General features: G+C 49.0%; 11 protein-coding genes across 11 annotated transcripts; 8 read left to right on the top strand and 3 right to left on the bottom strand.

The window, feature by feature from the left end:
• Positions 1-3,205: 3,205 nt before the first annotated feature.
• HD556DRAFT_1534060 (uncharacterized protein) lies at positions 3,206-4,105 on the bottom strand (the record flags this gene model as incomplete). The annotated part of the gene is made up of 1 exon (XM_041309556.1): positions 3,206-4,105. One exon carries the CDS (start codon positions 4,103-4,105, stop codon positions 3,206-3,208), a length of 900 nt encoding a protein of 299 aa, XP_041164671.1.
• A 739-nt stretch (positions 4,106-4,844) lies between these two features.
• Positions 4,845-6,964, top strand: HD556DRAFT_1502557 (histidine phosphatase superfamily; the record flags this gene model as incomplete). The annotated part of the gene is made up of 10 exons (XM_041308978.1): positions 4,845-5,022; positions 5,074-5,479; positions 5,530-5,618; positions 5,680-5,698; positions 5,754-6,033; positions 6,082-6,157; positions 6,211-6,216; positions 6,278-6,484; positions 6,539-6,612; positions 6,666-6,964. The coding sequence occupies 10 exons, from the start codon at positions 4,845-4,847 to the stop codon at positions 6,954-6,956; spliced, it is 1,626 nt and encodes a 541-aa protein (XP_041164670.1). The 3' UTR covers positions 6,957-6,964.
• A 257-nt stretch (positions 6,965-7,221) lies between these two features.
• HD556DRAFT_1340791 (uncharacterized protein) lies at positions 7,222-9,196 on the top strand. Its single transcript, XM_041302078.1, has 10 exons — positions 7,222-7,553; positions 7,609-7,717; positions 7,769-7,803; positions 7,858-7,891; positions 7,948-7,987; positions 8,048-8,054; positions 8,103-8,259; positions 8,321-8,561; positions 8,618-8,642; positions 8,691-9,196. Exons 1-10 carry the CDS (start codon positions 7,371-7,373, stop codon positions 9,051-9,053), a joined length of 1,194 nt encoding a protein of 397 aa, XP_041164669.1. The 5' UTR covers positions 7,222-7,370; the 3' UTR covers positions 9,054-9,196.
• A 64-nt stretch (positions 9,197-9,260) lies between these two features.
• On the top strand, positions 9,261-10,473 carry HD556DRAFT_1340781 (Snf7-domain-containing protein). The gene is made up of 3 exons (XM_041302077.1): positions 9,261-9,482; positions 9,531-9,683; positions 9,738-10,473. The coding sequence occupies exons 1-3, from the start codon at positions 9,357-9,359 to the stop codon at positions 10,197-10,199; spliced, it is 741 nt and encodes a 246-aa protein (XP_041164668.1). The 5' UTR covers positions 9,261-9,356; the 3' UTR covers positions 10,200-10,473.
• On the bottom strand, positions 10,314-12,460 carry HD556DRAFT_1502551 (peptidylprolyl isomerase-like protein 2; the record flags this gene model as incomplete). Its single annotated transcript, XM_041308977.1, has 10 exons — positions 10,314-10,741; positions 10,795-10,962; positions 11,016-11,164; positions 11,215-11,304; positions 11,351-11,488; positions 11,540-11,637; positions 11,690-11,841; positions 11,894-12,118; positions 12,144-12,320; positions 12,369-12,460. The coding sequence occupies 10 exons, from the start codon at positions 12,458-12,460 to the stop codon at positions 10,429-10,431; spliced, it is 1,602 nt and encodes a 533-aa protein (XP_041164667.1). The 3' UTR covers positions 10,314-10,428.
• Positions 12,461-12,526: 66 nt separating this feature from the next.
• HD556DRAFT_1340740 (uncharacterized protein) lies at positions 12,527-15,303 on the top strand. The gene is made up of 3 exons (XM_041302076.1): positions 12,527-14,826; positions 14,880-14,982; positions 15,036-15,303. The coding sequence occupies exons 1-2, from the start codon at positions 12,603-12,605 to the stop codon at positions 14,945-14,947; spliced, it is 2,292 nt and encodes a 763-aa protein (XP_041164666.1). The 5' UTR covers positions 12,527-12,602; the 3' UTR covers positions 14,948-14,982; positions 15,036-15,303.
• On the bottom strand, positions 14,804-15,303 carry HD556DRAFT_1340738 (uncharacterized protein). The gene is made up of 2 exons (XM_041302075.1): positions 14,880-15,303; positions 14,804-14,826 (listed from the first exon to the last, which is right to left on the bottom strand). The coding sequence occupies exon 1, from the start codon at positions 15,211-15,213 to the stop codon at positions 14,995-14,997; it is 219 nt and encodes a 72-aa protein (XP_041164665.1). The 5' UTR covers positions 15,214-15,303; the 3' UTR covers positions 14,804-14,826; positions 14,880-14,994.
• On the top strand, positions 15,304-18,305 carry HD556DRAFT_1264986 (general substrate transporter). The gene is made up of 19 exons (XM_041299094.1): positions 15,304-15,512; positions 15,571-15,587; positions 15,641-15,747; positions 15,793-15,961; positions 16,012-16,057; positions 16,104-16,163; positions 16,217-16,338; positions 16,386-16,512; positions 16,566-16,661; positions 16,716-16,728; positions 16,787-16,804; positions 16,864-16,878; positions 16,929-17,007; positions 17,060-17,117; positions 17,168-17,277; positions 17,331-17,364; positions 17,413-17,468; positions 17,515-17,630; positions 17,682-18,305. The coding sequence occupies exons 1-19, from the start codon at positions 15,417-15,419 to the stop codon at positions 17,954-17,956; spliced, it is 1,614 nt and encodes a 537-aa protein (XP_041164664.1). The 5' UTR covers positions 15,304-15,416; the 3' UTR covers positions 17,957-18,305.
• Positions 18,306-18,322: 17 nt separating this feature from the next.
• HD556DRAFT_1264984 (P-loop containing nucleoside triphosphate hydrolase protein) lies at positions 18,323-20,421 on the top strand (the record flags this gene model as incomplete). The annotated part of the gene is made up of 3 exons (XM_041299093.1): positions 18,323-18,642; positions 18,689-19,635; positions 19,695-20,421. The coding sequence occupies 3 exons, from the start codon at positions 18,323-18,325 to the stop codon at positions 20,219-20,221; spliced, it is 1,794 nt and encodes a 597-aa protein (XP_041164663.1). The 3' UTR covers positions 20,222-20,421.
• Positions 20,422-20,453: 32 nt separating this feature from the next.
• On the top strand, positions 20,454-23,814 carry HD556DRAFT_968068 (uncharacterized protein). The gene is made up of 4 exons (XM_041312161.1): positions 20,454-21,052; positions 21,101-21,393; positions 21,445-21,581; positions 21,633-23,814. The coding sequence occupies exons 1-4, from the start codon at positions 20,640-20,642 to the stop codon at positions 23,631-23,633; spliced, it is 2,844 nt and encodes a 947-aa protein (XP_041164662.1). The 5' UTR covers positions 20,454-20,639; the 3' UTR covers positions 23,634-23,814.
• On the top strand, positions 23,815-24,623 carry HD556DRAFT_968336 (uncharacterized protein). Its single transcript, XM_041312163.1, has one exon. The coding sequence runs from the start codon at positions 23,996-23,998 to the stop codon at positions 24,395-24,397; it is 402 nt and encodes a 133-aa protein (XP_041164661.1). The 5' UTR covers positions 23,815-23,995; the 3' UTR covers positions 24,398-24,623.
• Position 24,624: the final 1 nt, after the last annotated feature.

Raw genomic sequence — 24,624 nt, 5'->3', positions numbered from 1 at the left:
CACAATGCGTAGAAGGCGCTCGTTAGACACGCGAATACTGCGGCGTCAAGAGGCGTTGACGGATCAAGGTGAGATCGAATGTCCAGGATTAATTTAATTGTGAAAGGATCACGCTTGGCGCGTTTAGAGGATTCTGGTGCTAGCTCCGAAGCTCCGTCTAACGACGCCTTCAGTTCGTCCTGTTGAACTTCCCAGAGTTGACCGTGGAGAGTGTGCCAAGCTTTCACTGCATAAACGTAGTTTGTTAGGGTTTTTCCGGAATATGTTCCGGCGCAGCTCGCTATGAAGTTCAGCATGGTGCGGGTGTCTACCGGACATCTTTGGCTCTCTGGTATGTTCCGTTCATCGCAGAATACGTGGAAAACCAAGAGACCTGCCCCATAACATTCTCTCGTCCCAGGCGCCCAAGACAGATTCATCACCGTTAATACTCTCTCTAAGTCTTCGTCCGATATAGTTAGGAACTGACCGTCTGCTCCTGTAGCTGTCCTGGTTTCGAACGGAAACCAGAGCTTCAATCTGTCGCGTGCTAAACAGTGCGGACGGTGTTGTGAGGGTACTGGTGTTAGTCCCGTTCTGTATGGTAATGGTTTTGCTATTGGATCAAGAGGAAGAGCTGCACTAAAGCGAGAGATATTGGTCGGCGCGTTGTTGCCTCTGGTGGATGTGGTAGAGTGCGTCATCGACAATTCCTGAGACCTTCTCGACGGTGCCGTGGGCACCGTCGAGAGAAGATTCTTCGAGGGTATCTGGTGAAATTCCATCCGTATTGTATTCTCCCGGGTCTGTGGAGGCAATGAATGGGTTAATGATGAAGGGATTGAGTGCGCTGGGGATGGGAATGTCCGGTAGCAAGTGTTCTGTGCTGCCGTAAACACCTCTGGACGGATCGTCCGCTGGATTGGCTTTGCTGGCGACGTAGGTAGGGTGGAATGAATACGATGTTGTGGAATCGTCGATAAAAGTGAAGATCCTGCGGAAGACTTCGTTGACTGCCGCGTTCCTGCTGCGCCCGTTTCTCCAACCTTCAATGACTCCTTGGTTGTCTCCGAATACCTTAAAGTTACGTTGTGTCCCTCCCATGCTGACAAGGTAGAGAACGAGTAACTCAAACCCGACTGCTTCTGCCCACCCGATGTCCCTTTTTCCGTTAAGGGTCTGCCACCCTTTGCGCAATCGCCATGCTCTCCACTTAAGGCCAATGGTGATGGCGATTCCGAATCCAGAGCTTGCATCCGAGTACGCTTCTGGATTGTATAGCGTGAGTGGTCTCGGTATCGAGCGACCGACGAAAGAGCTCTGCAATAAAAGCTTCCACCAGGCGAGGTCAGCTTCGAGCTTTTTGATGGGTCTCCTTGGGATAAAAGGTTTGATGAACGCAAGGGATAGCATCGCTTCGAGCGACGTAAGATAAGCACGCCCTTTCGGCATGACAAGCGTGGTATGCAGCAACTTACCGTAGAGTTGCTGCGTGTCATTGAGCACGTGTGTGTCGCGACTCTGCCACACTCTGATCGCTTCCAAGTACTTTCCTTTCTTCTCTTCATCCAAATAAACCTTATCCCTCTCAATATCCCACATGAAGCCAATGTACTGGTTAGCATAGGCAAAAGCCTTGTCCTTGAGACGTTCCCATGGTATGTCAAGTTCTTCTGAAAGGTCATCGACGTCTGAAAGGTTGAACGAGAACCTTGCATCTTCAATCGATCTTGCCGATGCGCCGGAAAGATCCACGATCGGGAATCGACAATCTTCGTCGAATTCCTCCAAGGTCCCATCTTCGAACACGAAGCCTCCAAACCAAGTCCTACCTCCATCCTGATGCTTCCCTCTGTCATTAATGTCCCTGTGCCATTCTCGTCTTTTCTCGTTGTAGGCTGCGATGTGCTCTTTGAGTATCCGTATGAATAAGTGGTCATCGACCCATCTAGATGCGGGCCCGATTCCCCGTGAGCGAAAAAGATCCAGACCTGCGTCGGCAAGAGAACCGTATGCCCCTGCTGATGGCCGTAAGCCAAAACACATGCACGTGTCGATGCAAAAAAGGTCCTCTGACACGCGCGCGACGGATCCAGGCCATTGTGAAGGGTGAATTGGGACCGTGCGATAAGCCTCTGATACATCTCTAATGGCGATTTGTGAACCTGGTGGTAAACGGCTGAGTGTGAGCGCTGTGACATGGAAGGTGCCCCAGGTGCTGGGAAAGTCGTCCGGATTAATATGAGAGTTGATAGAGGGGTTGGGAAACTTCGCGGACGTAATATGCGGGAATGAATAATTTTGGATGATACGATAACGCCCGGGGCGTCCTGGTTTAGGAATGATGGAGAAAGGGGAAGATTGAAATGGACCGATGAGTTCTTCGACGTCTTTGGCTCGTAGCGGCCCAATGTACCTTCCTTTCTCAAGTTCAGTTCGCACGATTGCCTGAAATTCTCGTTGATATGTATTAATTGATTGTTTGTTTGGCGGTACCTGCGTGATGCTAATGCTAGGAATATCGAGACGAAAACCTTTGCGCAATCCTTCAGGAATGTGAGAGTATCTATCCATAAGTCCAGCTGCTGCGAGCCTGGACTCCCATGCTTCAGGATTGTACGGGGTGAGCGCTTCACGCCCTCTGTGCTCGAGGACACGTTTGAGCACCGTGAGTGGAGGCACCACATCCTGAACAGAAATGACGTCGGTCGTGAGTGATCTCTGAACAGCCATTGACTCTTTGCCAGTCGCTGCATATGGGTTTTCCGTCGCGCATGGTGAGGATTTTTCTGATCCGCGCAGAGAGAGTCTCGTATGCATCGTCCCAGGTTCTGGTCGCTTTGCATTCGATAATCCTGTGCGGATTTCATCCGAGACATACGGCGCAAGCAGAGAGGACTCCTCCGCTTGCGCCTGCTCGAAAATCCTGGCGTGGCTTCTTTGACTTGCTCGAGTGATCTGGAGAGGGAGAACGCTTGCGCGACTCCTTCCAGTCACGATGCTTCGAGGAGGAACTGGTGTTGTGCTCCGACTGTGACGCAAGGTCGTATTGTAGTGAGTGGGATGTAGCATGTCGCGAGTGGGGTGTAGCGCGTAGCGTGTGGCAAACGATGTGTAGCGTGAAGCGTGCAGCGTGTAGCGTGTAGCGTGTGTAGCATTTTTTAGTTCGATGTTGATTAAAAAAGAAAAAACACATTGTTTAGTTTAATTGTTGCTTATTATTAAATTAGATTCTGACCTTGTAATCACGCTCATTGTCTCTCTTACTGCGCTCGTCCCAATATACCCTGTCCCTCGTGTCTTTGAGAACCTTCTCGTTGACCTCGGAAAGATCATAAGGTCCAACAGAGGACTTCGCTGCGATGTGCCATCGTCTTCGTTGCTCCGCTTGATATACTAAGAGCGTCTTTTGCGCTATGGGGTCTCTGAGTGAACGAAACTTGTGAACTTGAATGTTCATCCAGAAGCGAGCCATCATCCGGACCCTGTCCTCTGGCCATTCCGCCTCTTCGATCGCGGTCAGAAAACAGGGACAAGCTTGACAAAATTCTTCAAACGGTAAGTTCTCATCATTGACCACCGAGCGAGCGCTGCGTGTGGAGGCCGATGAGACCCAGGCCGTAGAGCCATCTGCCAGAGTTGAAAGGATCATGGTGTCGTCGTCAATGGTCTTCTTTATGCTGGCCTCGTCCAGGCCGTCGTTAGTGAAGTACCATAGTTCAACGTACTCACCTTTGTCCAGCTTCTTTAGGGCGTAAGAGCATGGTGTGATTGCCGGTTCGTCCGGAATCCCAGTCTGAAGTATCGGAATGAATTTATGCTTATTCTTTTTTCTCTCCTCCTTGCGCGCTGCTTCTTCCTCTTCGACCCTTGCTTGGTCGAGTCTCTCCTGTTCATCTTCGTCTAGCCTTTGGCGTTGCTCTTGGCGTTCCCTATCCTCATCTACTTGTTGCTGCCAAAGTACCTTGATAGCGTTATTATTTGCCTCCCAGATGTTCCGAAGCAATTGCATTGCTTGAGCCTCAGTGGTGTTTTCATTGACTAGCTGAGCGCGGATGTTGGCAAAGACATCCGATGCGTAGTCCGGACAAACGTTGAGATTCGGGTCGTTTCTAATCCTCGGCATGTTTTGTATAGCACTAGTTCGAAAAAGCAGATATACGAAAAGAATGCGACGAACGGAGAGCGCAGTCTCGGAGTAGAGGAATTGCGAATACTAACGAGTTAGTAAGAAGCAAGAAAGGTGAGAAAACAAAAGAAGCGTGTCGCCACATAGACCTAATTCTATTTTCATCCTCGTACCTCGGACTCAAATAGAATACAACCCATCGAAAGCTGGAATCGATAGAAAAACTATAAAATTACTTCCTTTCTCGGGTACTTGTGCTCTTCAAGACGAGTCTTACGTGGGTGGCAAAGGATGTCGATCGCAGCGCTTTGAAATTCGAGGAAGGTTGACGCGTCGACGCACTTGTGATATGCACGTGAGCGACGCGCCAGCACGTGAGTTGGACCACGAATACTTGATTCGGGACGTTTTCGTTTCATTGACTTTATGTTGTTATATCGAGTTGGTCTGACATCCATGCAGTTACTTCTCGTGCCATGAAACAAGTACAAGTGTTTTTGAATCTGCCGTATCTGCCACGCGCTCACAAAACACGATGGTTCTACCAGTTCTGCCGGCAGAGCTTCTACTTCTAGTCTCACAACACCTATAGTTCAACATTCAGAACGTTCGACCTCCGAGTCGTCCGCTGTGTCTAGATTCAAAATTATCCGCCTGGCCTGGTTACCAGATGTTGTAAATGGTTTTCTCACTATCTTTCTCAGAAAAGCGACAGTTGGTGTAAACTTATCAAGCCATGCTCAGTGCCGTCGTTTTGCTGCTTGCTCTGCCATTCTGCACTGCAGAGTCAGCGTCCAGCTATGCAGGATCAACCCTTGTTGATTCTTATCCTCCCCCCGGTGCCACCAACGCCCCTGCTGTTAACGCTTACTTCCCGGATGGATCTCAAGTCGGTTATGCGGGTCCAACGCCTAGTTAGTGACCATGCTAGTGTTGTATTTCCTGTGGTCTAATTATTAAATCAGCTGGTGCCGAACCTGCGGCCATTGTCACTGCCATCCCGTTCTCTAAGGTCGAAAACGAATATCCCTTGTCAAGGCCCAATTCATATTCAGCAGACAGCGCAGACACCACTTTCGATGTGATGCGTCACTGGGGAAACTTGGCCCCCATGTACTCTGTGGAGTCCTTTGGCCTTCCTGATGCATCCCCCATCATCCCAGAAGGGTGTGGCCTCAACGCAGTCCATCTCTTAATGCGCCATGGCGCTCGCTATCCAACCTCTGACTCCGGAGTTTCTCACTTTGCCTCTAAAATTCATACTGCTGCATCGAAAGAAGGCTTCAATGTCACTGGTGATCTGAAATTCTTGGCAACCTGGACATATAAGTTGGGCGCAGAGATATTGACGCCTTTCGGCCGCGACTCGCTGTACGTTCGCTCTCCTTTACGATATTTCCACTGAGGCTCCCCTCCATCAGCTTTAGCAACGGGGTTGCCTTTCGCTACAGATACGGCAATTTGCTTAATGCCTTCACGGACCTCCCAGTATTCCGTACTACTTCTGAAGGTTTGTCTGCATCGAAAGTTTGTTCCACAATTCGCTCTGATTGTTTGCCTGTGTCGTATAGATCGCATGGTGGATTCTGCGTGAGCAATTCATTCATATTTTTGCGTTCTCCATGCCTGATCACGCTATTGGTAGCCTGAACTTTGCTGCAGGCTTTTTTGACATCAGAACTTACGAGACCGACTATCACCAGGAGATCATCATCGAGGGGGTCAACTTCAATAACACCCTCTCTCCTAATCATGTATGCCCAAACTCCAATACGGCGGATATCAGCAAATTCGGTGGCACTCAGGCTAACAAATGGGCGAATATCTATCTCAAAGACGCTCAAATGCGTTTGCAACCAATGATCCAAGGATTTAATTTGACCATCTCACGATTGGCTGATATGCAGACACTGTGCGCCTATGAGGTGATTAGACCATTTACACGGTCTTCATGAGTTTCTGACATCCTGCAGACTGTGGCCCTGGGATATTCCAAGTTTTGCGACCTTTTCACTGAGGAAGAATGGGAAGGATACGAGTATTACGTCGGTATGTGTTCTCAAATGATCCTTGTTGAGCTCGGCGGTGATCTTTATTTGCAGATCTTAGTGAGTACATTGAGTGGTAAACTTGCAGCCTGAGTGACTAATGAGTTCATTGTGAACAAAGGTTTCTGGTATGGCCATGGACCAGGTAATCCAACAGCAGCAGCGCAGGGCCTTGGCTATGTTCAAGAACTAGTGTCGCGCCTCACTCACACTCCCATCAATGTCTGGAACAGCAGCACCAACAGCACTCTCGACTCGAGCAATATCACATTCCCTCTCAATCAACCTATATACGTGGACGCTACCCATGACACTGTCATTTCCAATAGTAGGTTGCTATTTTCTTCCTTTCTAATGCAAGACTGCTAACGGAAGGGCTCAGTCGTCACTGCTCTGAACTTTACCAGTCTAGCTGTAACTGGTCCTCTTCCAACCGACCATATACCCCCTCACCGTGTACGCAGTCTCCTAGACCACCGCTTGCCTCTATTTCTAACCAGTCACATCAGTCATACATTGCTAGCCAGATTGCATCTTTTGCCAGCCAGCTTGTAGCGCAGGTACTCAGTTGCCCAGCGTCAGAGGAACCGACTCATATCCGGTTTCTTCTGAACGATGGTGTAGTGCCACTAACGGGCATCCGTGGTTGCACGGATGACTGGAATGGACTCTGCGCGCTGCCCAGCTTCATCAGCGGAATGCATGAGCGAATTGGAGAGATCGACTATGTGCATGATTGCTTTGCCAAATATACCATGCCCCAACCCGACAACATCATTGACGGAAGATACCCTAGATGACGTCGTATATACCCCTCACGCGATAGCCATGTGTTTGTGACATCTCACGTGCTTATTTCCGTTTCCATCATGACCGGGTAGAATATCAAGCAAAGTTTCAATGTTCCACGCGTTATGCTCGACCCTAGTTTTTCTAAAAACTTTCTTAGGTTGGGATATACGACGGACCCTTGATATTCTCACCATAAATTTTCCCTTGAAGTAACTCGGGGCCGGCGGATTACCTAATAATTCAAGAGGAAACTTTGTCATGATCGATCGGCAGCAGTCAGGACAGCTCAACGACAGCTTGTTTGTCTCATTTGATTCCAGATCTGGGAATTTAATTGCAAAATGTTCAGCCCCTGAGGCCTGAAGCCGTCCTGAAATCCGAAATGCGGACGCGGCGGTGCTTATTTTATTATAAGTTGCAAAATGGGTGTGGGCGCAACAATTTGTTCACTCATCATTTTTCTTCTTGAACAACCAGATACTATGGCCAATCCGCTAGAAACAGCGACTGCTTTCGACTTCGATGATAGACTGGGCCTAGTCTTCATCGTAGAGGCCGCATCACTATCCGTACTGGCTATCACAACTCTCCTGGCATACATCACTGTACGTATCTTGTTCAATTTTCAAGCTCGCAGACTTACCCCAGGCCTGTTATTAGTATAGCGCTGTCACAATTCGAATGGGTGCTACACGCAGATGGTCCACCGACACTCACGTTCATTATTATTTCTTAAATCTAATGGTCTTTGACCTCATTCAAGCAATAGGTGAGCCATCGTTGTCAGTACCGCTACCACAGTCTTCTGACAATCTTTCAGGGGGAATGTTCGATATCGCATGGATTGATGCTGCTGTGGGTTTACACTTTGTATCATGACCGCTCAATAAATTTGATTTCAATCTCCAGGAAATATATCCCGGCACCATATGCACTGTGCAAGGTATCATCATTCTTGAGGTAGAACCTGAGAGCGCCAATTCACCACAATTATCGCAGGTGCCTTCAAGCATGTAGGCAATACGGGGGCAGCTTTCAGGCGAGTCCGATGTATCGTTCAAGTTTTACATCTAGATGCTAACCAATTTTCCAAAAACAGCACAATTGTAACTACTTCCCGATATGGTTCTTGGAATCCCTTCTCATTTCTGCAGACTATCGCCTTGCACACGATGCAGGTACTGATATTGAGGTGGAGTACCCCTCCAAAAGGAGCACTACTTGGCTCAGCTATTATATGGATAATTGTTGGCCTGATGGTCGGAATACCGAACATAATCATTGATGATTTCTATGGACCAACCGGGCATTGTACGTCCGCAATTCAGTGAGAGTGCTCATCCACGCCGCTAAATAATTTTGTATTTCACAGGGTGCTGGATAGAACGTAACAACTTCCAACGAATAGGTCTCCAATACATGTGGATGTGGTTTGCAGCATTCATCACTATCGTTGTCTACATCTTCCTTGCTCTTGTGGTCAAACGGATCGTTAGCATTGATGGATACAAGATTCGGTGGGCGTCCTCCGAGATCCGCAGTATAACACCGTCCGATGGTTCTGATCCCCGACAACGGGGCGACGAAGGAGCCATCGCGCTACGAATGCTCTTGTGAGTTTGGCGATGACCCACAGTCAGTAAAACGTTTCTAATCTTTACTTTTCCAGCTACCCTGCAGTCTACATTATCACAGTAGGTGGGATTGCTCATATGCTATTCACCCTCTGATATTTTTGACAGGTGTTGCCTATCACTGCTGCCCGCTTCACGGAGTTTCACACAGGCAAAGTGCCATGGGGAGTGACGGCTTGGGCAGACACCCTTCTTCTCTTGTCTGGATTCTTCAACACAATCCTATATACGCTGACGCGCCCAAAGCTCCTTCCGCGTAGACGTCGGTCGCCCTCCCGGGTCGTTCTAACATCCACGGGCTCAAATCAATTTGGTAGGACTAACCGATTCCAAAACCACAAGCACTATCCCTATGATACGAAACCTGAAGACGGAGTGCTCCCTTCTACGAGTTTTGAACTCACAGAACCCCCGCGCTCCTCGTCCGAGTTGCGCTTTGCTCGCCCTGAGATATCAGATATTAAGCAATGATTGTTTTGTATTTTTATGCGACCCCATGCTGTGCGCTGCTTCATACTACACAGAGTCTAAATTCCGTACCTGTATTGCAACACTTTTACTCAACGCTGTAAATAACGTCTTTAATGACATATCGCTATTTGATGGTCTTGTTTGTGGGGTAGAGTCTCCAATAGCAATGACCCGGATTTAGCCACTTCAGTGGTGGCAGTGTTGCTACTACACACGGACCGGACTGACTCGGTGGTCTCCACAACCTCGTCAACACAGACATTACCATGGGGTTGAGCCAGTCGGCACCCAAGATCACTGCTCATGATCGGGCGATTCTCGAGTGCGTGGGCTTTCATGATTTCTCAACCAAACGGTAACGCCCAACAAGAGCATCTACTGCGCAGTCTCAAACTTCAGCGCGATAAGCTAAAGCAGTACCAGAAGAAGGTCAGACCACACTCGTAGGGGTTTTGCGTCTATAACCCTTTAATACAGATACAAGTCGTGCTCGACCGCGAGCATGAAATCGCGAAAGCCCATCTCGCTACCGGTCAGAAGGACCGTGCCGTCATAGCCCTCCGAAGGCGCAAGTACCAGCAGAGCTTGCTGCTGAAGACCGACAGTCAATTAGAGAACCTGGAACAATTGGTCTGTCTCATTCATGTTGCTCAAATGTACGCTGAAACCCAATGTTCATTGTAGGTGTCGACTATCGAGTTTTCTTTGGTCGAGGTTTCTGTCCTTCACGGTCTCAAGCAAGGAAATGAAGTTCTTAAAGAAATCCATCGCGAGATGAGTATTGAGAGCGTTGAGAAGCTCATGGATGAGACGCAAGAAGCGAGAGAGTATCAGCGAGTAAGTCATATTCCGTGCTTCTTGTGCTGTTTTGAGGATGGTGTACAGGAAATCGGTGATTTGCTGGCGAATCGATTAACACATGATGAGGAGGACTCCGTCCAGGCGGAGCTCCTGGCATTACAAGGGGAAGCGGTCAGTGCGAACTGTCGGATATTATTTTCCCCCTTTCACATGATATCTAGCTTGGACAAGCTGAACCTAAAGTGCACCTGGATTTGCCATCTCCACCTAGGTCGTTGCCGCTTGTTTCAGAAGGTCAGAGTAGTTCACGATTGTCGGACGGCCTTTATCCTCATTTCCATTTAGAAGCCCAGCAAGTACTCCAAGAGACTAAGAGGGAGCGAGTTCCCTTACCTGGTTAGCACCTGCTATTTAGCACGCATAGTATCACAGATATTTTTATTTTGGCATTACTCATATCCTCATTCGTGGCCTAGGCCTTCTCCAGACATTTACAGATACTACGACACTACAGTAGGATGACAGTTAATGATACAAATATTAGACGTCAGACTAGAGCAACAGTATCGGTCTACTACCAACTGTCAAAGTTTCCGAACCCTATTTTTCGCTTTTTTTTGGCATCGTCACCGACGTCATTGGCTTGTACGCCAGGCGTTACCTGATCTAACGGCCTCTTGACGCCGAGATACTTGCCCACTCCCACCCCCACACCTCCAGCACCCCCACCAAAGGCCGAGTCCCCAGTACCAACTTTGACCCCAAACCAATTAATATCATCCCCTTGAATCTTGTCAGGTTGTTTCTTGGCATCATCTTGTGCTTCTGCACGCCGAGCAAGTTTTCTTGCAAGCCGTGTTTTGTATGCTTCAAAGGGATCCTGGTGTCTAGAAGGGAAACTATATGAATATAGGTCTGAGCAAAAAAGCAATGCACGTACATAATGACTTCCGTTATCTGCACCGGCTTCGCTGGGCGCTCTGTTCCATCTTTACGAGGGAGTTTTTCCAGAGCATCGAGGACGTCGTCTCCTCCAACTAGCTTGCCGAAGACAGTGTGCTTGTTGTCAAGATTTGGTGTAGCTTTGAATGTGACATAAAATTGCGACCTGTAGTGGCACTCGTCAGTGAAACGGAAAACAAGGTAAACCGGCAGACGCACGTATTCGTGCCAGCGCCCTTGTTGGCCATGGCGACGATACCACGACTATCGTGTTTAGCGGCACCTCTCATGTCATGCTCGTCTCGGAAAGAAGTACCCCAGTGTGACTCTCCACCAGAGCCTGTACCAGTAGGGTCACCTGTTTGCACCTACGGCGACATGAGTATCTAATCTCGCGAGACGACGAATGAAGAAGTACCATGAAGCCAGGAACAAGTCTGTGAAAGAGGCAGTTATCATACTTCCCTGCTCTTGCAAGCATGAGAAAGTTGTAACAAGTTTTCGGTGCCTGTGAGGGAATGTTAGCGACGTCAACAAGAGCAAGTAGCACCGACCTTGTCGCAATACAACTCCAGGTTCAACGAAGCGCCCAAACTGGTCACAACCCGGACATATGCTCTTCGTTTCCCAACGTCTTTCTCTTTCCCCTTGCCCTTGGGAGGGTTCGACATTTCTTCGAACATCAGTTCTTCCTAAGCTACCATCAACAAGAATGCTCGTCACAGCCGGTTCTTTTTGCGCACCTCGTCCCACAGTAGTTGTGAACTTCGTGTCTGAGGATCCACAGACGTTGAAGTCAATGATGCACCGGGTGCACCGCTAGAATAAGGAGAAATGTTCCCTGGTATAGTACTCAGGCTGCATCCTGCCGCGAAAAAAATGGTGGAGCTCACAAGGGACAGCGGCTTTACCCTTCACTTCAGAGATCACTTTAACAGTAGCTGGTTTGGGTTTCTCATCCTTCTTTACAATGGCAGTAGCAGTAGTATTGGTTGTAGACAAAGGTGGGAGACCATGAGGGTTTTGCAATGTGATGACGTCCTCCCTGCAAGAGTAATGCTGAGTCCAGAATGATAGAGAAAGATTGGAAAACTAACTTCTTGAATTTTGCATCTTCAAGAAGATCCTTGCCGCCTTTGATACTTTCTGCAAGGAAAACATTTCCTGTGGTTGCAATTGCTACTATATGCGAGTGCTCGCTGAATGGCTTGAATGAGATTGGATCATGAATTTCGCCAGATGTTTTGCGCGAATATTGGAGTGATATCAGGTCAGCGGGTGCGAGGGGCTCTTTTGTAATGGGATTTGTATTGTTATGCTGCCTTTGAATGGAAGCATAAGACAAACGTCACCTTGCAGGAAGAGAGGACGACTTGCTTTAGCCAAGGAATAATGTTTACGAGATCAAACACGAAGCCTGTTCCATCCGCATTGCGGGCGCATACTGGATGACTAAATGGCTGGAAAGAAAGCGCGCAACAGTCGAATGGCGTCTGCACTCGAGGGTCCGATCCTTGAAGCTTTCTGTGCAAAACATGAGAACTCCATAATTTAGGCGTAGAACAGACTTACGCTTTGTACCCAGATGAAGCAGAATGTTGTCCGAATTCGCCGGCATGTTCTGCATGTGTGATATAGAGTTTGTTGGAATTTCCGTGGCCCATGTTGCAGTTGGTTTGTGATGGAGTGTACAATAACCTTGAAAGTGAGCGGACCTGGTCAAGCTTCCGAATCTAATAAACGTAAATAAGATAAGTCACAAATTGGAGGTCCGAGTCTCCATCTTCTTTCATCGTCAGCTTGCAGATGCTACGTCATGCCACCACAAAAGCAAGGCGAACTACTGTCGTGCTTGATTTCCTTGCGCCGACTGCGTTCGGATACCGTCTCGGTAGCTCCAAAGTGCGACCTTCGGTGACAAAACTATCCAAAAGACACGACACGGAGAGGCTCGCAGAATTTCCAGTCTCTGTATGCACACAAAGCCCGGCAATTCTTTGTCAAAACATCAAACAACGTATCAGCTTACTGAGCCAGTCAGGCGCTGCTGCTGTCTCCGACCCAGATATTAACTTCTTTGACGAAAAGGTTGTCGAGCTTCGTCTCGCTCTGAAGGCTGGTGACATCGCGCGAGTAGGAGAGCTATGGTCGCAGTTGGAAGATAGAAAGTTACTGCGACTCCTCGGTCCAGAGTTGCGTGGGTTTTCCGAGCGCGCTGCTCAGCTGTGCTTCACGGGCAACTCTGAGCCTTGGCACGCAGACGAGAGGAAGGTCATCGAGGGCATAGCCATTGCTGCCGCCTTTGAGGGTGCAGTCAATGCCCTCACGACTTGTATGATTGCACATATAAAGAGAGGCGACTCGCAGGCAGCCCTTCACCTGTACAGACGTTTTCTGGTTCACTCCAGCAACCAGACCGTGTCTGAGCCCCTACCATCCCCAACGCAGGAAGATGTTGAGGATAAGAATGGGCTAGCTCTCAATTTTCTAGGCGACCAGCTATCCCACCAATCCAATTTCTCACTCATCCTCGCAGCAATAGCCGCACATGCACTCGAAGATTCATTCGAGGGCGCACTGAAGATAATGCTCGACAATCCTGTACGCATAAATCAGTCTGCTCAGAAAGAGTTCACGGCATCGTTTGATGACATCTCGTTCCGGACAAAAGTTCAAAGTTATGTTCGCCGGGCTGACATCGCAAGACTCATCTCTCGCCAACACTCACTCAGCACTCATATCACAAATCTCTCAAGGGATCAGGATCTTTCACAGATCCAGAACTTATACCGGGCAATCATCGACGGTTTGAATGGTCCAGAGCCATATCTCGCTACCCGTGATTCCCAGAAGTCCAACCAAAGACCTGTGGTAGTCCAAGAGATCGTCTGGGCAGCATTCTTGACAGGGTTTTTGCGGTGCCACCGTCGGGACCTGGCGGAGAATCTCTGGAATGACATGCTTAAATGTGGCATCCAGCCTGGTGTTATCACCTGGACAGCGCTCTTGGATGGGTTTGATAGCATGGGAGAAGCTGATGCCGCTTCCACCAGTTGGGATAACATGGTTTCCCAAGGGATTCGACCGGGAATTTTGACATATCGCGCTGTCATCTCGACCTTATTTAACGCTTGGAGACCAGACGACGCTACTGAGAAATTTGCAATATTTAAGCGGGAGCTTGCTAACGGTTCGTTGCCGAACACTGCGGACGCATTGCCTGTATACAATACAGTACTGCACGGTCTTCTCAATAATAGACGACCGGGTGACGCCGATGCGTTGCTGCAGAATTTGCGGCAGAATGGCCCAAAGCCAGACATCGTTTCCTACAATACTTTCCTGCGTCACCATGGCCGCAGAGGCGAATTCCGTGCGGTGTCGGTGTTACTCGAGCGTCTCCGAGAAGATGGGCTGACCGGCGATGCGTTCACGTTCTCCTCTGTACTTTCAGCTCTTCTCAGGGTTGGGCGTACTGACGCTATCGACATTATTTTGAATCTGATGAAGAAGCAAAATGTGGTGCCCAACGTCGCCGTCTTCAGCGCGATCATAGACCAACAGCTTCGCGAGCCATGGGAGGAAGGTCTTAGAACAGCAATGGAGCTACTTCAGAGGATGGAAACGAATCCGGATGCCCAACCCAATGACGTGACATACACAGGCGTGCTTGCATCCTTGCACCGCCAGGTATGGCCCAACACCGCCCTGGCCGAGGAAAGCAGGAGATACATCCTTAAAAGGATGAAGGAGCGAAACATCCGGTTTAATCGGGTGACCTACCACATACTGATCAAAGCATGTTTGGAGAACCCAGAACCAGAAGGATTGCAAGGGGCATTGGGCTACTACAGGGAAATGGCAAACCGGAGAGTCCCGACGAATTATGATACATGGTATATTCTACTACATGGGCTGATTTCGAGGGAGGAGTGGGCAGTTGCAGATGAGATGGTAGATGACCTCCTGAGGTATATCAAACCGGTTGGGGCATTGGAGAGCCTGGTTGGTAGAATCCAACGTCGGACAGCTTGGAGGATGAAGTTAGGACCAAAGTTTTATGCCTGACATAGACATACCTACAATATAATACGCATCATTCATCGCGAGAAGAATGTCCATGCCAAAGGCTTCTCGCCCATGAAAAATGACTTGCCGAGACCGACACGAGTATAACGATCATACACTGCAAGACACATTATTCGTAAGTGTAGACAGGCTTGATACGTTTGCACATACGCCAATAACTACACCTCCTGCCAAAGTACTTGCCCACCCATGGCAGTAGTAAAACGAGTACAAGTTGCTGAAGCTCTTCTAAACTCTCGTTCCACTCTTTCTGGGCCAAACGGTAGTCTTCATCAGAATCATATGATACGTTTGATGAGGAGTCTGAAGAATGGTCCGAGCGTGGCATGCTTTAGTAGTCTGCCTTTGCGGTGTCTTGACGCAATGTTCTCCAAATGAAGTAGTCTAAGTTGATGGTGTTACCAGTGGAGTCACTTGATTCAGAGTGGCGTTGTACGTACGACACACCGCTTTTAGGCATCGACGCTTTCTCTGCTTTCCCTCCCTACTTCTTGTTATCAACTGTTTCCTACCATCACCAGTCCATGCATTATGGTGGATGTTGCTCCTCTGCCCTCTCGACGCAAATTAGTCGGGCAACCTCTCCTTTACGCTATTTCTGTATTCGCTAGTTTGGGTGTTTTCCTGGTACGCTACGTCACGAGGAACGAGGCATAAAAAACTAATCATTGGTGCTGCTTTCTAGTTCGGATATGACCAGGGGTTCGTTAGACACATCTCTCACTGGATTACTAGCTACTGAGTCCATGTGGCAGCGTCATGTCAGGTATCATCACCGGTCCCTATTTCAAACAGTTTTTCAACAATCCCGGTCCCATTGAAGTTGGTACCATGGTCGCAGTTCTCGAGCTTGGGGCACTTGGTATGTTTTAATGACCGGTTTTGCGCTGTATAATGACATCCACAGCCACGTCGATTGCTGCTGGTCGTGTCGGCGACATAATTGGCCGGAAGGGGACCCTCTTCACTGGAGCTATCGTTTTCACCATTGGTGGTGCTATTCAGACATTTACCACAGGTTACTACATCATGATCGTTGGTCGAGTGGTAAGCGGCTGTGGAGTTGGGCTCTTGTCGTAGGTCCTCAAGGTTTAATTTTTGTGCAAGTGCTCAGCGCACTTTTCAGGACGATCGTTCCTATATATCAAAGCGAAATTTCTCCACCTGATCATGTAGGTCTTAAACTTTACACATTTATGCTACTAAGTTGGTTTGCAGAGAGGCGCGCTTGCGTGCATGGAATTCACCTGCAATGTTTTCGGCTATGCAACCTCTGTTGTGAGTCGTCTTTGTCTGTTACATTTATCAAGGCAAGCTAACATTCCCGAAAGTGGGTGGATTATTTTTCTTCATTCATCGAATCCGACCTTTCTTGGCGTATTCCCCTTTTCCTGCAATGCGTCATTGGAAGCATCCTCGCTGCGGGAAGCCTGGTTATTCCTGAGAGCCCTCGGTATGCCATCTCTCATTGTTACGGTAGTATGCACTGAGACTATCCAGATGGTTGATTGATACTGACCGAGATGTTGCCGGGATGAGTATTATCGTGGATCTGCATGGAGGAGATCCTGATAACATCATCGCTCAAGCGGAATTCCAAGAAATCAAGGACAAAGTCATTTATGAGGTACGCTATTTGTTGATGCAGCTATCATCATTTTTACAATTCAACGCTCACAGCGTGAACTTGGGGAAGGACGCTCGTACGCTGTGATGTGGAAGAAGTATAAACGACGCGTGTTGCTTGCCATGTCTTCCCAAGCATTTGCTCAACTGGTAAGCTTCTGCCGTTTTACCCATATCATGCCGTCATGAACATATTTTTCCCAGAATGGAATCAACGGTAATGTGTCTGCCTTTGTGCGGCTTTCATGAAACTAATGAGTCGAAACGACATCCAGTGATTGGATACTACGCTCGTACGCATTTTATCTCGCACTAAAGTGATCTTTGACTGACCAAAGTCCGTGTTGTTTAGCATCTGTTTTTGAAGGTACGGGTGGACGAATATTTTTGTCTGGCAAAAATCTCATTGAAACGCAGAGGCCGGGTGGCTTGGCCGTGATGCTGTGTTAATGACGGGTATCAATGCGATCATTTACACCTTGAGCACCTTACCCCCGTGAGTGGCATCCTACCAACGGTCCCGTTAGGAAAGCTAAACACTCCTATAGCTGGTATCTCGTAGACCGTTGGGGTCGTCGCGTTATTCTACTTTCTGGTGCCGTTATTGTTGGTTCCTTTTCTGATGAACGGCCTTCAGGGTGCTCACCGATACGTAGATGGGCATTGCCCTGGGCTTGACTGGCTGGTGGATGTACGTTGACATACCAGCTACACCCAATGCTGTGGTTATTTGTGTTATCGTCTACAATGCTGCATTTGGCTATAGGTAAGCTTTCTCGGCACATTTTTTGAGCCTTCGATATGATATGATTATCTTAGTTGGGGTCCCATTCCATGGCTCTATCCCCCCGAGGTGATATTCTTTCAGCGATAGGCTAATAAGATGCTGAATTTGCTTCAGATCATGCCCCTCACATTCCGCTCCAAAGGTGTATCGATATCAACTGCAACCAATTGGTGAGCTCGAAGCATCTCTCACATGTCAACCAGCTGACACGACCAGGGCATTCAATTTCATCGTCGGAGAGACAACTCCATACCTCCAAGAAGCCATTACATGGAGATTATACCCTATGCATGGGTTCTATTGCGCATGCAGTTTCATTCTCGTTTATTTCTGTAGGTAGATGCTCTTGCATGCCGTTTTCGATGCTCACTGATTGAACGTAGTATATCCCGAGACTAAAGGTGTTCCTCTCGAAGAAATGGACGCTGTGTTCGGTGAAGGTACAATTTTCCAATTCTTCCAGTCGAACGGTATTGAATGTATCTTTGCAGAGGAGAGGCTGGATTATGAATCCGAGCGGGCATCTCTGATGTCCAATGCCCGCAGCCCTTCGGTACGTTCTGGCTCCCGTCGAGTCACAGAACGTGGATGGGTTAGCCGGCTACTCTATCGTAACGACAGGAGCACATACCAGCCCATTGGTGAGGGCGATGAATAGGAACTCGCGAGGATTGAAGGTGACCACGTGAAGGCGCACGAAGAAGATTTCCATGACACGAGGGAGCAGCTCTCGCCCTCCTCTTCTTCACCCACGTCTCCTGTTACTGCTGCGGTTGATAATTGAAGTGCTGTTTGATTGCGAGACAGTATGCTAGTGTCGCATGCGGCAATGTTACTTCTCTGGCATGTTCTTTCATTTACCACCAGCAGTTGTGCCTTTCAATCCTCATGATACACTACGTACTGGCTCACAATTACGACTTCACTTCGTTGACACCATTCATGTATCTTACTGGTCATTACTGTACTTCCCACCACAATATGATGCGTTATATATATCACTCTGGTAATGTCACGTGTCCGCATGAGTTTTCCTTCACCTCCAGCAGTCGCGCTATTATATCGCAGCTGGGCGCGTCAGTCAGTCTGCAGGAAACATGGACTACTTCGCTATATGAGCCGTAGCTTGGAGACACATACCAAGGAGCCACTGCACAAGAACAGCACGGGACAAGCTCCACTGGGTGTGACCTTCGAGTCCCTTGGAGTGGGGACACCGATTGCAGCGGCCCTCCGTGTTGCATTCCCCGATGTTCAGCAACCCACGACAATGCAGCGCAAGATGATACCTGCTGTGGTGGGTAAGCAAGATATTCTCTTGCAGGACTTCACGGGTACTGGAAAGTGCGTACTTGTCGCTGAATGTTGACTCAAACTAACGTCCTTCGAGGTCATTTGGATTGCTACTTGGACTCCTGAGCAAACCAAGGATATCTAGATACGAAATGAAAAAAGGAAAGGCTCAAGCAACAAAAGGAATTACAACTCTCCTGATCGTTCCCCACCGTGACCTTGCATACCAATTTTTGCACTGGCTACACCACATGCTGACGTCTGCGGGTGAACCTGGTCCATATTCGCTCGCTTCGATTGCACAGGTGCTAGTCCGCGGCTCACCACCCAAAAACCTCACAAGCTCATCTCCTCGGATCCTGGAGGCGATTGTGAACCCATCGTCACCTGGAATATCCGTGCTCCGGGATCATCCTCCGCATATACTCATTGCCACACCAACTGCGCTTATGGACGTGCTTCGCAAGGAGCCGGAAGTGCTCCAGTTATCCACGTTATCGACTGTCGTCGTCGATGAGGTGGACTGGCTTCTGCAAATGGCGCCCCAGAAAAGCAAGTATACCACAGAAAAAGCAGCGCGGTTAAGTCAGAAGCATCCTGAAGTTCTGAAGACTGTGCTGGATGTCCTTTATACAAGCACTAAAACGAATACCTCACACATTTTGCGGGAGCGTCTTCTAGAGATGAAGTTGGCCCCAATTGATCGGCCGCAACTAATCATGCTCAGTGCAACAATGCGAAATAGGTTGAGGACGGCTTTCTTCGGCACTTACGGGTGGTTTAGACGGGGGAAAGTGCTCAAGCTTATCAAAGCTTCGTCTGCCTCACGTCCGGCTCACGGTCTTAATCGCACGATCACACATCATGTTCTTGTCATGTCGCAGGATGGCTGTGTGAAAAATATAGCTGGTGCTCGCAAAGCTCGAGCCCCCACGCCCTTGGACTCTTCCGAGTATGTGAGTTCTGCTGAGGAACAGGACGAAGAAGAAGAGTTGATTTTTGATGAAGATGATGAAGCACTGCTTGATGATGTAACTGACATAGGTGAGGATATTTTATTTTTATATTTTTATTCGGTTATCGACAATTTGATTTGCGATTAGATATGCTACAAGCTCCTCCTGTTTTTACTCCAGGGATGCTTGAAGCCGTCGCATCCGCATTCGCTCTCGACGTACCAAACATCGCGCTTCTCGTCTTACCTGCAACTACATCCGTTCGACGAGTTATTTTTGAGCTGAATCAACTGGGAGTGAATGCCCACAGTCTTGATCTCGTGGACAATGAAGCCGGTCGAGCACACCTTCTGTCTAAGGACAGGGATATTCCCGATGAGAATCCTACATTACTTGTATCGACGCTTGCAACGACCCGAGGGATCGATTTTCCTGCGCTAACCCACGTTTTTCTCCTGGGACTTCCGGAAGAACGCGCGGGAGACGTTTACCAGCATGTCGCAGGAAGAGTTGGCCGATTTGGCCGCCGAGGGAAAGTAATCACTATTGTGGAAGGACGCCGGGAGAGTGAGGGGAAGAATGGTAAAGTCTGTGTCAGGGATGATTCGAAGAAGATGGATATTATGCTGAAGAAGCTTGGTATTAGTACAACCAAGCTGGAGCATTTTGACTGACAGAAGCAGCAGGCAGAAATATTTTGCATTTGTCCCATCGTGACCGTGCCCGTCGGTAGATTATATATCCCTAGGGAAACCCAACCGTGGTATTCGGGGAGTAATGGTGAACATGAGTTTTGATGTGGCGCTTGTGTGTGGGTGATTGAACGAAAGTTGTGACGGGATTATTAACGGCGGTATTGTTGGTTGGTTGCTGTCTTGCACGCGGATCAAACCAATCATAGGTCCAAATAGGACCACTGAGTGGCATGATGTAACCTTAGTGTGAATGAATCCATGAATAGCCTGGTGGCTGACTTGCTAGCGCCGAGGGCCACTAGCCTGGCCTAGTTCTCTCCCTCCACGTAGAGGTTAACGTATACCCCCCCAGGTTGTAGTTCGGTTAAACCACTCTCATTGTTCTTCGTGCTCGACCATGGCGAGAGCACCACCTGGCTTATGCCTTATGTTATGTCTTCTACTTTGCTCATCCTTCTTTTTTCAGGTTTCGGCTCAGTCTACAAACCAGACCTCTGCGAGCAGCGGTACACCTTCACCTACTGTCTCTGCCAATGTTACAACGTTCTTGACGACTAGTTCATACACGTTGACATCCGTCAGTCACTCAGGGAACATTGCAACCACCATCACCACCGTATTACCCACAGTGTACAATGCGACATCCACTATTCATGCAAATTCATCCACACCAACATCCTCGGCTTCAGCCTCACCCACCCCAACTCCCATCGTCCTAGCTACTAGGATCACTCCGGCTTTCGGTGTATTGGGAGCGATCCTCATCATAACTGGACTACCAAGTGCGTTTTGGGGCCACAAGAATAGATGGTAATTTCTCTCATTTGTGGATCTACCATTTTCTCACTCACTATGTAGGACATCCTTCTTCCTCATTGGTTTCTATACCCTTTCATTGGTCTGTTTCGTCCTTATCGTCAAGTTCGGCATTCTTCCCGCGATCAACCCACCGAGCAACACACTCCAGGGCATGTTCGTATTAGCCTCCGCCGTTGCTGGTATCATGGGGGGCGCGTTCACAATCTTCTTTTGGAAGGCCACTAAATACTTTATTGGCGCATGGGGTGGTTTCGCTTTCGGATTATGGATACAATGCTTTAAAAATGGTGGTCTTATTACCCCTGTTGGCATGAGATGGATTCTGTATATAGGTAACTGTTTCCTCCGTAGTCCACCTTCCCCCCTGCTAACTTGTCACTCAGCATGCACCGTAGTTGCATTTGTCCTCTGCACAATACCCAAGTTACATTGGCATATGCTTCTGGTTGCGACGGCCTTTGTTGGCTCGTCCGCGTTTATACTCGGTGTGGATTGCTACACCACAGCTGGCTTGAAAGAGGTTCGTGTCACTTTCTATAGTCATTTCATAATAGCTCACACAAGATGGTAGTTCTACGTCTGGAATCTAGGTTTCACCTCCCTGTTCCCCAAGTATGTCAGTAATGGCATTGCGTTCCCGGTAACCCAAACGATGGAAATTGAACTTGGACTCATCGGAGCGATCGCTCTTATGGGTGGAGCCGTTCAGCTCCGCATCCTCCGCATCCTGCAGCGCAAACTGAAGGAAATCGCTGAGGAAGAAAAGAAGCGGGATGAAGAGGCCGAAATCAATGCTGCCGGTAAATTCCGTGAGCTCTCAACGGAGCAGGAGGAATGGGAGCGCGATCACCCATCACTTGGAATGCATGGCCGGACGGCCAGTGGCTACTCTGGGACTCCTCTCATGAAGGACTTTCCCACTCGGAGTTCTCAAGATGGGCGGGCTTCCGTGTTCACGTTGGTTGGCGGGCGTGGTCGCTACACGTCGGGGGTGTCTGAATTCATGGCTGCTCCCGCGCCTGATGAAGATATTAAGCGGGTCCCACGCGAGTCTCAAGCGCCCGGTGCCTTGCCTGCTCTTGATCTTGGCCTTGGAATCCAACATGATGTCCCCTCTGGGTTCATCACGGATAACGATCCTGATAGTAGTGACACGAAACACAGCGATGTGAAGAAAGCTATGTCATCGGAGTTGGAAGATCTCGCACGCAAGGAGGAGCTTCTTGCCGAAATTCAAACCATCAGACGCTCAATCGATGCACTCAGATCAGAGACCCCTGGCCTTGACTCGGACGACTCCCGCTCTCATCGTATCTCTCTGACCTCTCGTCGCACCCTCAGCTATGACCTTGACAATGCTATTGCTCCCCGTCCACACACTCGCCCACCCAGACAACCAGATCCACGCGGCCGTGCACAATCCATGGAACTTTCCAAGCTTATAGATACGCCTCCGCTTGGTGCATCTATTGGCCGTCCTACAAGTGTTCCTCTGCGCGATGATGGCTGGGACTCGTACGTTCGTGACCGTAAGCTCCTACAACCACCGGCTGGGGTAACTGCACCCATCCCAACGAGCCGTGTGTCCACGACAGGATCATTGTCTGCACAACAACGCCTACCTATCCCACCAGCTGTCACTGAAGCCCTCTCCCAAAGGAAACAACGGGAGATCTTACTGGACCCTAGTATTGGCCCAGATACAAGCGCAAAAGATACGTCGGACGAGGATGCGCCCATTGCGACGCTTGTATCAGCCCAGAGGAAGCCCAAATCATATTTCAACAGCACGATTCCAGCTGTGTTAGCACCCTCGCAGCCTCCTGCAGCTGCTGCACGTTATGCTCCTGCCATCCTCTCCAGGAGCACGTCATTGCTACCTGAGCCCGAGCGAAGCAACATACCGATCGTGCTCCCCCCCACTCGACCATTGAAGGCTGCGGTTGCTGAGCCCTCCAGCAATATTCCTATGATCATTCCTCGCGGACAAAGCACAAACATCGCAGCGCCAGTTGCCAAGAAGGCAGAACCTCAGCGTGTTGCGACGTTTGAGGAAATGGAGGAACGGCATCGGGAGAAGATGCGGGGTCTCCAAGCTCCCATCACGGAGGCTGAGAAACAAAATGCGGAGCTCCAGGCTGCCAAGGATCGTTGGGAACGCTCAAAGACAGCGGAGCGGGAAGCGGTCAACAGACGGCAGGCTGAGAAGGCCGCAGGGATTGCACGAGAAGAGAAGGAGAAGTTGCGGCGCAGGTCAGAGGACAAGACAGGGCCCGAGGATGACAAGAACCTAGAACGTCGACCCAAGGGAATACGCGCTGACAAGCTTGCTGCGATTAACGGTGTCAACAACCCATCGTCGTCGAAACGCCAATCGGTACTGAGAGTGGAGGATTGGCAGCGGCACCAACAGGATGTAGAGCTTGGAGTTCGCCCCGAACGTGCTGCTGGCGCAAAGCGAGACTCTCGTGGGATGAAGACTGAGGCTAACGCCACTGTTCCATTCCCTGGACAAAGCCGCCCTATGGACAGACGTCGTTCCGCTGGGGTCCCTCGGGACCCTCCAAGTTGAGGGACTGGGCCTGAGATGGTGTCAGATGTCAGGTGTTACGATCACGTCACTCATTTTCTAAGACACGTTGGACGTTCGGCTTCATGGACATATTTTTACGCCCGTCGTTTCATTAGCGTATTCGCGCGTATCTTGCAACTTCGACAACATTAATATTGTTTTTCTTACCATCAATTACCCTTTTGCTTCTTGCATTATGCATATGTAGGACCATCGTAATACATATCGCACGACGATTCAAATCTGCGTATGTTTTGTAGGTAGTTTCATCCAGTACCTGCCCCTCTTATGCACAGTCGCGGAGTTTGTAATATCCAAGTTTTGACTTTCATGCTCGACATCACCCGTAGAAGAGGCCCACCATGGCCATCCGTCGTTCGAATACCGCACCTCAGGCTTTCGAATTTCAAGTTCGACCTGGTCTAGCCAGGGCAAAGTCTACCGTAGATGGCTTCATTCCCCGCTTAGATCAAACATCGGTAGCCGCATCATCCCACCACGCCTTCGTGGCGACGGCGGCCTCCCCGCTTGTATCCCCGCGTGATAGAGAGGACCCATTCAGTCTTACGGGGTTTTTTCCCGTCTCATACGAGGGGGAAAATTGGGAATGGTTACGACAAGAGCAAACATTTGAACCTGCTGAGGACGAAGTACAATCGGAGGGCTCGGTTCGTGTCGTGGCTGAAGATGAGATAGAGGAGACAATCAAAGGAGAGGATAAAATGGGCGTGTTATCAGTACTTAGTAAGTCCGATCTAACATGAGCGCTTGAGCTGTGCATGAAGTTGATATGTCAAAGATTTTACACAGCTGGATGATTTATGCCTCAAACAGGGATCTACTTGGTGGCCTATACGATGGGCATTACATGCGATGTCTAGTATAGTTTAGATTTATTAATGTTATTATTATTATTTATATAAAATTCTCACGATTACACGTGTTTGTAATTGTTTTTTCTCACGTCTTAGTTGAAATCGTTCTTCTCTAT

This window comes from Suillus plorans (genome assembly GCF_016647745.1).
Source record: "Suillus plorans strain S12 chromosome Unknown HD556scaffold_8, whole genome shotgun sequence".
NCBI classification, from domain to species: Eukaryota; Fungi; Basidiomycota; class Agaricomycetes; order Boletales; family Suillaceae; genus Suillus; species Suillus plorans.
The sequence above is the reverse complement of the archived record's forward strand: the minus strand, read 5'-3'. Positions and strand labels throughout refer to the sequence as shown.

Bases quoted from the DNA above. Each gene is read 5' to 3' on its own strand.
- HD556DRAFT_1340791 (XM_041302078.1), top strand. From the start codon at position 7,371: ATGGGTGTGGGCGCAACAATTTGTTCACTCATCATTTTTCTTCTTGAA. The intron at 8,562-8,617 runs GTGAGTTTGGCG...TTACTTTTCCAG, and splicing joins ATCGCGCTACGAATGCTCTT to CTACCCTGCAGTCTACATTA. The intron at 8,643-8,690 runs GTAGGTGGGATT...TATTTTTGACAG, and splicing joins CTGCAGTCTACATTATCACA to GTGTTGCCTATCACTGCTGC.
- HD556DRAFT_1340781 (XM_041302077.1), top strand. From the start codon at position 9,357: ATGATCGGGCGATTCTCGAGTGCGTGGGCTTTCATGATTTCTCAACCA. The intron at 9,483-9,530 runs GTCAGACCACAC...CCTTTAATACAG, and splicing joins TAAAGCAGTACCAGAAGAAG to ATACAAGTCGTGCTCGACCG. The intron at 9,684-9,737 runs GTCTGTCTCATT...TGTTCATTGTAG, and splicing joins TAGAGAACCTGGAACAATTG to GTGTCGACTATCGAGTTTTC.
- HD556DRAFT_1340740 (XM_041302076.1), top strand. From the start codon at position 12,603: ATGCTACGTCATGCCACCACAAAAGCAAGGCGAACTACTGTCGTGCTT. The intron at 14,827-14,879 runs CTTGGAGGATGA...AGACATACCTAC, and splicing joins TAGAATCCAACGTCGGACAG to AATATAATACGCATCATTCA.
- HD556DRAFT_1340738 (XM_041302075.1), bottom strand. From the start codon at position 15,213: ATGCCACGCTCGGACCATTCTTCAGACTCCTCATCAAACGTATCATAT.
- HD556DRAFT_1264986 (XM_041299094.1), top strand. From the start codon at position 15,417: ATGGTGGATGTTGCTCCTCTGCCCTCTCGACGCAAATTAGTCGGGCAA. The intron at 16,164-16,216 runs GTGAGTCGTCTT...CATTCCCGAAAG, and splicing joins TCGGCTATGCAACCTCTGTT to TGGGTGGATTATTTTTCTTC. The intron at 16,513-16,565 runs GTACGCTATTTG...CAACGCTCACAG, and splicing joins AGGACAAAGTCATTTATGAG to CGTGAACTTGGGGAAGGACG.
- HD556DRAFT_968068 (XM_041312161.1), top strand. From the start codon at position 20,640: ATGGCGAGAGCACCACCTGGCTTATGCCTTATGTTATGTCTTCTACTT. The intron at 21,394-21,444 runs GTAACTGTTTCC...CTTGTCACTCAG, and splicing joins GAGATGGATTCTGTATATAG to CATGCACCGTAGTTGCATTT. The intron at 21,582-21,632 runs GTTCGTGTCACT...ACAAGATGGTAG, and splicing joins CCACAGCTGGCTTGAAAGAG to TTCTACGTCTGGAATCTAGG.
- HD556DRAFT_968336 (XM_041312163.1), top strand. From the start codon at position 23,996: ATGGCCATCCGTCGTTCGAATACCGCACCTCAGGCTTTCGAATTTCAA.